This window comes from Cydia fagiglandana, chromosome 17 (assembly GCF_963556715.1).
Source record: "Cydia fagiglandana chromosome 17, ilCydFagi1.1, whole genome shotgun sequence".
Taxonomy (NCBI): Eukaryota; Metazoa; Arthropoda; class Insecta; order Lepidoptera; family Tortricidae; genus Cydia; species Cydia fagiglandana.
In genome coordinates this window covers 7,092,566-7,102,141 of record NC_085948.1, presented here as the reverse complement: position 1 = coordinate 7,102,141, position 9,576 = coordinate 7,092,566, and the positions used below count along the sequence as shown (strand labels likewise).

General features: G+C 38.1%; 1 protein-coding gene across 1 annotated transcript in view; it reads right to left on the bottom strand.

Annotated features, from left to right (window-relative positions):
• Window positions 1-695: 695 nt before the first annotated feature.
• LOC134672402 (serine-rich adhesin for platelets) overlaps window positions 696-9,576 on the bottom strand; it is a 346,211-nt gene continuing 337,330 nt past the window's right edge. Inside the window, exons 31-37 of the mRNA XM_063530285.1 lie at window positions 8,432-8,584; window positions 7,956-8,032; window positions 7,356-7,532; window positions 5,939-6,124; window positions 4,693-4,879; window positions 1,278-1,413; window positions 696-820 (exon numbers count right to left, since the gene is read on the bottom strand). Of these exons, the coding sequence (XP_063386355.1) occupies window positions 769-820; window positions 1,278-1,413; window positions 4,693-4,879; window positions 5,939-6,124; window positions 7,356-7,532; window positions 7,956-8,032; window positions 8,432-8,584 (968 nt within the window). The 3' untranslated portion in view covers window positions 696-768. The remainder of the gene's footprint in view (window positions 821-1,277; window positions 1,414-4,692; window positions 4,880-5,938; window positions 6,125-7,355; window positions 7,533-7,955; window positions 8,033-8,431; window positions 8,585-9,576) is intronic.

The following is a 9,576-nucleotide window of genomic DNA, read 5'->3' as shown; positions in this document are numbered from 1 at the left end:
TACGCATCTTAAGATAGTGCGTTTTATTTGTTATTTCGTTCAATGTCCCCCCCTTTCGTTTCGATGTTTTCTGCTGTGTTATTTAAGTCAAATGTTATTAGTTACGTTACGTAAAAATGTCAATCCATATTATTCGGTTTAGCCTCTCCACACCTTATACACTTCTATCAGTTCTATCTAGTGTAGTAAACACATTTCATTTTGAAACATGCTATATCGCATTCTATTCGAAGGCTGTTGTAATGTTTTGATTTGGCTTCCAATTTTCCGAAATTCAATACTCGTATTTTAAAGCTCTTTTTGCTGGATTAATTAATAATGTTCGATGAATTTGTTACAAATAACAATGATTATGCTAATATTGTTACAAAGTTGTTAAACAATTTTCCTAAAGTTTTATTAGTTTTAAGTCCAAATATAAGGGGACCTCTAAATCTTCTAACCACTCTAATCAGTGATTAATTCCAAAAGGTAGCTTTAAACAGAGTATTAGAACAACAAAATGTCCAGTTAAAGTAGCAGATTTTTTACGGTTTTAGTATAATTCAATTATCTCTTTAGTAGGATTCCAAAAATTATCAAAAAATATTTTGATTTAAAATTAAGGTCTGAAAATTGCAACCGCATATGTTTCACATAATTATGAAAAAAAAAAAGGAATCAGGAAATAGGGTGAAAAATAATAGAAAATAAAATTAATAAAAAAAATTATAATTGAGTCTAGAATATAAAGAATATGTAGGAGTCCTCTAAAGCGAGACATTGTCGTCAACCAGCTTTCATCCATCTGTCTATAGAATACTCCAGAGCCGCCATCCATCTGAAATAGAAAATCGGATATTTTTAAATAATTATTTAAAAATAATTGTTTTAAAAAACACAGAACTTAGTAAAATTAGGGATTATAAACTGTTTAATTTTTATTTTTCATAATTCAGATACAAATACGTTCGAAAACAAAACATCACACCTCAAATCGCACGATGGGCGGTCATGATTATTGATTTGTTTATATTTGATAGCGCTGAAATAAAGAATAAAAGAAGAAGAAGAAGAAATTGCTCTTAGAGTTGTGAATATTTTACTGTAGAGTCCAATTAAACTATGTAACTATGATTTGGTAGAGTGTTGGTCCAACTCTAGCATTATGCTATAGAGATCGAGTTAATTTTACGATTACAGTAATCTACACGCCCAAATTTTTACGATCCACTTACTTGTCTTTAACACAACACTGAAATCTAATCTCTTACACGATAAAAGCGTTTCAAACCAACCGTTTCCTATCCATTTCGGATTCTGTGTGGAAATAGAAGTGCCGCTGTTTCGGCTCGGTAGGCATGACTTCGAAGGCGTATTTCTTGCCTCCTGGTGCGCAGGTCTGAACTCTGTAACCGTGGAGACATGCCATACCTGGAAAGAAAAAGTGTCTATTAATTACCATTGTCAAGATTTTAAGGCGATTTAAAAACTAGAGGTGTGAATTTGACGTGAAATAGACTTTCGAGTCGATACTCTAAAGTAAATTGAGTTCATTATCATATCTGAAGCCACTCGATATAAAGAAATAGAACAATAAAAATATTTAGGTAGATGTTTTAGTAATTAAGTATTTACTATTTATTTATTTATTTATTCATTCATTTATTTATTTAGTGTATTTATTTTTACATTTAGATATTTCCTTGCATGAGATAACGGTCATGAAAATAGTAAAATTAGTCAAATACGATATGAAATCGTGGTTCATGGTGCGGTAAGTGACCCACATTATGTACCCACGTTACCATACAAGCTGTAGATCATTAGTATATGTAGATGACTACTTATAGAAAAGTGGATAGGTATGTTATAGCACCGATTGAAGCTACTAAATATTTTTTTCACATTTAGCTCTACTAAATAGAACCATTAATTAAAGTGTCATTCTTTGGAACTATGTAAACAAACCGCCATATTGATATCATCATTAAGTTCAGAGACAATTTCAATATGGCGAGCTTTGTTTACATAGTTAGCAAGTTCCATAGAATGACATTTTAATAATTTAACTTTTTCTTTTCAACTTAATGAATGAATGAATGAATGAAAACATTTATTTTCAGGCAACTATTGGCCCATAGATAAATACCTTAAAACTAGTATACATATTAATACAAAATATATCTTAAAACTAAAAACACAACTATGGCTGCGATGCAGTTCGCAACCCCGTAGTGTCAGGGAGCCGGCCGCGGAACCGCCGGAACTTGACACCCTTCGGTAATGGGTACACATTTTATAACTTGATTTAAAGTACTCTTAGGATCCCCTATCATTATGATAAATAAGTGTTTCCTACAGGCTGTTCTCAAAACGACAGTCAAATCTTTTATCGATTGTAAAACTTGTTTTTATTGCAGTTTGCGTATTAATGAGGACTGGGGTCTGATTACCATCGCCAGAGGCTGGGCTCAGGCGGTCGCGTGTTTCAAAGGGGTGCTATTCTAATGGCTTTTCAAGTCGATCGGTTTGATGAACCGGCTTAATCTAGTGTTTACCAATCAGGCATACATATTTAGGTATCACTTGAGTGTTACTGGACTTACAGGGAACTGCCACTATGACTCTATATTTATTTTATTTATATATTAGAAATGCAACTGTAGAGTCTTATTACCTAATAAATATGTTATAAAATCGTTTCATACCTAAATACGGTACAGTCGCCATCAGATATATCGGAGCGTCCAAGGCGCTCACAAATATCTGAACACGCTTCTATTATCAGGGCGTTAGAGCGCGTGTTCAGATATTGTGAACACCTTAGCCGCTCCGATATATCTGATGGCGACTGTACCTACATGTTTTTATATAGAATGTAAGTTGGATGTTATATTATTATCAAAGCGTAAATTATTTGAGAAGGTACAATTTATGGACATTGTTTTTATGTTCAGATACTGAACAATATTTTTTTCCATTTTGTTTTGGTTTTAGAGTAAGCAACTAATACTTTCCCAAAGTTTTATTTTTTCGATTGGGTCTAAGTACTTACCTAATGAAATCATCATGAAACGTGATTCCTATACTTAGCGTATTTTTAAATTACGCTGCTACTTAGTGTTCGACTCACCTTTGTTCGGTGAGCAATGGTAAAACTCAGCGCGTCTAGCGCAGAATCTTTTGCGTTATCGACATTCCGAAGACTTGGGATACTAAATATGTCATCCTGAGCCAAAAGAAACCTCTATAGAATTTTGCTTAAAAGAATTTAACGTACATTTAATTACGAATTTTACCTGTATGCTTAAGACATTTTCCAAAAAAAGAAAGGCTGAGGTCGCATATTCGAAATACTTGAGTTCTGAATCTTTCGCGTTGTAGACATTCCGATACTGGGATACTAAATAATTAATTTAACACACGTGAGAGGGCATATTTTACTTGCAAAACTGTTCTAAAAAATATGCTAGGACGTAGTTATTTCTTTAAATGTTAAATTTTCTGTGAACCAAAAAATTACCTGTCTTAAAGTTATTCCTATTTACTTTATCCACGGTAACAAAAATGAACGTTTCTAAAATAAGTAATGTCAATGTGGCTAATTCCGTCATAGGGATTACTCTGTCCACTAGCATTTTTCTCGAATAACGAACAACATTGACAATTTCGTCGACAAAACAGCGATTGCTTAAAAGTTTCAGCAATCAAAAGCAAATGGTTTTTTATCTTACAATTGAAAATCAAAGAAATATACCTACGCTCGTGGACGGAATAGGCCCTATGACGGAATTAGCCACAATGACCTTAAAATATGAAAAAGTGTTCCAAAAATTTGGACACGTGTTTGGACACGTTTTCGGTTCGGATGGAAAGAGCTCGTGATTCACAGAAATTTTCCAATAAATGCATCAATCATTCATTCAAACTTTCTCAAATAAGAAAGTGGATTTTTTTAATAATCTTACCAAATGCATTCTTACTGTTGCCCTCGCTATAGAAATAAAGGCAGGCATCCTTCAGCACGCAGTAGCGTTTGGCCCACGACTTCCACTTGGAGCCCAGCTTCATAAGGTAACCGAAGCAGTCCGGTCGGGGTATTGAGGAAGAAAGTAGGGCAGGAGAATCAGTTGAGCATTCCGGGGCGGCAGACGATGGAAAAAGTTCACAAGTGAGCCCGGATACACGTCCTAGGTCGGAACGGGTAAATCTTGACGGAGGTTATTGACAAGCCGCCTCTGACCATCGTATTTGAGCAAGCTAGAAGCTCTCGTGTCACCAACAACTTTGCATCCTTGCAGCTGCTGGCAGGCGCAGTCAGTTAACGGTAACGGTACTTACCAAATGCATTTTTACTGTTCCCTTCGCTATAGAAATAAAGGCAGGCATCCTTCAGCACGCAGTAGCGTTTGGCCCACGACTTCTACTTGGAACCCAGCTTCATAAGGTAACCGAAGCAGTCCGGTCGGGGTATTGAGGAAGAAAGTAGGACAGGAAGGTCAGTTGAGCATTCCGGGGCGGCAGACGATGGAAGGAGTTCACGAGTAAGCCCAGATACACGTCCTAGGTCGGAACGGGTAAATCTTGACGGAGATTTTTGAGACCCTCTGACCGACGTATTTGAGCAAGCTCGAAGCTCTCGTGTCACCAACAACTTTGCATCCTTGCAGCTGCTGGCAGGCGCAGTCAGTTAACGGTAACGGTACTTACCAAATGCGTTTTTACTGTTGCCCTCGCTATAGAAATAAAGGCAGGCATCCTTCAGCACGCAGTAACGTTTGGCCCACGACTTCCACTTGGATCCCAGCTTCATCAGGTAACCGAAGCAGTCCGGTCGGGGTATTGAGGATGGAGGTAGCTTCATGTTCCTCATCGTTACTTCGAGCCAACCGTCACGCTGGGGAACAAAAAAATATGTTGGTATTGGTGTTAGGGCTGATTTAGACGGCGCGCGAACTCGCATGCGATTTTAGTTACATTGCGGCCTGTTGGTTACGTCCAATTCAACCAACCTATCTAAACCCGCAATGTGAGGAAACTCGCATGCGAGTTCTCGCATCGTCTATATGAGCTCTTAGGGTCGGTTGCACGAAACCGTCTGTCACCGTTAAAGCGATCTCAAAATGTTATTGCATGGGAAGTTCCATAGATCTCTGCTGCATGACGTTGATCTCTCTGTTGACTATGGTCGTTGCAACTGGCCTTTGTTTGATAGAAAGGATAAGTAATAGTTACCTATTCAATTAAAAAAATGCATGACAAAATATATGCTAAAAAATAACCATGTCTAGCCTTGGGGACATTAAATTTTACGGTTATTTAATATAAAAGAGGTTATTTTATTTTTTAAACATAATTGCACCAATATTAAATGCCAAAAAGCGTTCTTTATCAGTCAACGAAAGGAGAAGTAGCTCGATAATGTAATCATTAAATAAAAGCAAAAATATTAGGTACAATTTAAAAGTATAAAAAGTAAGTAAGCATATATTTAAAAGTCAATTTTTATGCCATTTAAGTAATCTTTGTATTTGAGTATCTTTATTTACTTATCTTGATAAGCAGAGACATTTCATTGTCATTCACTAAGTGCGTGCTGTATTGAAGATACGAAATTCCACTAAAATTGTGTAGTAGGTATTCATATTTACTTAGGTACACTGCATAATTTAATTTAGCATGATAAATACACCGAAGTGTAATGAAAATTGTAGTAACTATAAAGCTACATAAGTCCACGCCATCTCGCGACACTAGCTTAAAATATTTACTAACGCAGGCCACCGCCCGTCGTCAGACCGGAGACTAACCGAAGCTTTTCCTAAAAGCTCCACGCTAAATGGAGTCGCTGAGCGTCACAAAATAATAAACATTTTAGCCCTTATTTATTGATATTTAAGCTTAATTTTAATCTACATACATACATATATCTTATAGTGCCTTTTTACTGTTTTACCTGATTACTAGTATCAATAGCATGTGCCAAAACAGCGCGCCATCTAGCGGCAGCCTCGGCACTATCAGCAGCTAGTTGCAAGCGGTTGCCGCCGCCGCGCTGCAGTCGGAAGCCGTGCGGTCTGCCCGCGTCTTCTTCAGTCAGTTGGTAGTTTACTAACATGAGCGCTCCGACGGGGTGAATACTCTAGAAAATATTAAGACAAGTGAAGGAAAGGTTGGATTGATTTGTAGGTAGTGGATTCAATCAGATAAGATCGTAGTTCTAAGAAAAATAAATGAGTACTTTTAACTTCCATACATCGCCGCCTTTTTAAATTTTATTGCAGTTGAATGTCTGTGACAGCGGTCAAGCAAGTCCAAAGTTACGTTTCGAAGTTATAAATAGCGATAAAAGTAGATTTATTTAATTAAATGTTAGTCAGGTACCTATAATACCTATATAGGTACAAGTACAGCGCCATCTAGTAAAAATAGTGGTGTTATCTCAGAGTATATGTCCACTGTAGCCAGCCAAAATTTACCGAGGGCCGCGCTCGTAAAATTCAAGATAATTGGGAACTAGATTTTTATCAAATCCCTCCTATAAATAATACGGGCAGGACGAATCACCATCTAAAGGGGCCCACTGATTAACAATCCGCTGGACGGTACTAAAACAGTAGGAAGGCCTGTCAGTTAGAACAAAATTTTGACAGTTCCGAGCAACTGACAGGCCGATACCGTCCGGGGTACTATTAATCAGTGGGCCCCTTTATACACAGCAGCGGGTGGTCCGGCCTCAAAAGTCAGTTTGCTACAACTAGCCTTGGTAGAGCATAACCGGGCCGCTGTCGTGAGATCCTTGATTGACCATATTTAACAGAGATTCTAGAGAAGCATTCCACGGGCTGTTCGGGCGGGCATTCCGCGGCGGGTGATGCGGCCTCAAGGGGGCTGCTCTCCATAAATAGCCAGAATAAAGGGCTGGGCCGCTCTCGTGAGATTCTTGATTGACCATATTTAACAGAGATTCTTGAGAGAGAGAGAGACTTACCGAATCCGTCTTATAATAATACAGGCAATTGTCCCTCTTTAGGACGAACCACCGTCTGGTCCACCGCGGCGGGTGGTGCGGCCTGAGGGGGGCTGCTCTCCATAAATAGCCAGAATAAAGCGCTGCTGGGCCGCTCTCGTGAGATTCTTGATTGACCATATTTAACAGAGATTCTTGAGAGAGAGAGACTTTCCGAATCCGTCTTATAATAATACAGGCAATTGTCCCTCTTCAGGACGAACCACCGTCTGTTCCACCGCGGCGGGTGGTGCGGCCTCAGAGGGGCTGCTCTCCATAAATAGCCAGAATAAAGCGCTGCTGGGCCGCTCTCGTGAGATTCTTGATTGACCATATTTAACAGAGATTCTAGAGAGAGACTTACCGAATCTGTCTTATAATAATACAGGCAATTGTCCCTCTTCAGGACGAACCACCGTCTGGTCCACCGCGGCGGGTGGTGCGGCCTGAGGGGGGCTGCTCTCCATAAATAGCCAGAATAAAGGGCTGCTGGGCCGCTCTCGTGGGCTAAGGAAGCTACCACTTCACATGTTCGTGCTACCTGGAAAGTTAAAAGCGCACTTACGTTAATGTACTTATATTATTGGAAATGTACTTAATCGATAAGTTTATCTGTCATAATATCAACTGGCAGAACAAATAATTATTGCGATAGGATTTATATAATATTAAAGATTATAAGAAAAATGCTGCGTGCATGCCAAAATTTCCATACCTACATTATTTGAACATGATAAGTTTTAAGGGACGGCCGAATTCGAACTTTAAGTTACGTCAATTAATAGATCTAGAAACGATATGAATATATCAATGTCACTGTCAAATATGACGTTTCTTCAAACAAATGCGTCACTTTTGACACATGACACATCTAATCCATATCGTTTCTAGATCTATTAATAGACGTATCTTAATTTTCGAATCGGGCAGTGATCCTATAAATAAAATACAAATCTTTTCTTACCTCTAATTCAAGTATTTCTGAACCGGAGTGCGCTATTTTTACTACTTCTGAATGTGTTTTGTCTAATACATTGATACCTGAAAAAAAGATAATGATCTGTTAGTTCTTTAAGATTTTAAGAGGTAGATACGTGTACTCTACATATATGCTAAAAGCTCTACATATACAAGGAAGTACCATAAATACTAGGCTTTGTATCTCGGTTCAATGTTAAGTTTGGGACATCGAGGTCGGAGAGCGTGCGAATTCGATCAGAGACACGATTGGCTTGCTCCAGTGATTGGCAAAAGCATAAGGTCATGACGGCTGGTAGATACTCAGCAACATTCGGGTTGATAAATTGATAACAGCTTTGACGATATCGCCGACCTCGAGGCCTCTGGTCTCGGCGGGCGTGTCGGGTTCGATCGCTGACACGACTGGCTTTCTCCCATGGTTGCTAAACCGAAACATATTGAAAGCAGGTTGATACTCACCGTTAACAGCTATGACGATATCGCCGACCTCGAGGCCGGAGGTCTCGGCGGGCGTGTCGGGTTCGATCGCTGACACGACGACTGGCTTGCTCCCGTGGATCCGGAAGCCGAACTCCTCATTGCCACGGCGGACGACGACTGTTTTGTCGCTTTCTGTAAAATGACGTTGAAATAATTTTGATGTAAAATGACAGGTATTTTAGAACGTTGGTTCAGCACCGATCTTGATTAGGTACGATTGTAATGCCAAATAATTTACAACCATTTTTGTCACTCACAAGAAGACACGAAACAAAGAAATTCTAAATCATTGTTTAGGCGTTAAGGTTCATTTTGGAGTGAAGGTGTTAGAAGAAATTAAAACAGGTCCATACTCTTATGACTATTTATTGCAACTAAACTGCGGCGGGGTCAACTCATCATAGGTACATATAGGTATGCAGTATGCATGTATAGGTGCGTATAGGTAATCAAATTTCGACTTAACATACCGCCTACCAAAAACAACAGTTTTTAAACTAAGCTCTAGAATGAATAACAAAACATTCGTTAACCTAAAACCACAAAATAACACTAGGTACATTGTAAACTTTAACCGAAAAACATAAGTTACGTAAGGCAAAAATCTAAAGTCGATTAAGTTTACATTAAGCGTTAAGTTAACAAATAACAGCCCTGCAAACTGTGAAACTAAATCATTATAAAAAATATAAGTCTTTACTCAGTACAATAGGTAGGAACAAACTTAAACTACACTATCGGCGCTAATTATTTATACTAAATATGTAGGTACATTTTATTCGTAAGAAACACAATATCTATCTATGGTCGGGCCTTAGAGAATATTATAATTTCACAAACAAGTTAACTTGGTGCTAATTACGTGCTACATAACTAGTCAAGCTAGGTACCTACCCACAAATGTATACCAACTATTAACCAATAATAATGTTAAAGAAATAAACAAAATCCCATCACCCAGCTGCTCGTTTACCTTTGAGAGATATACGTACATATGTTATCAACAATAAGCGAACTACTTTGAATCTTACATTCATAGAACTAAAGTGTAATTTTCCATAGTTCATGTTATCTAGTTACATCGTCTCGTTTCTAAATAATGTAAATTGAGCAGTTTAACAAAA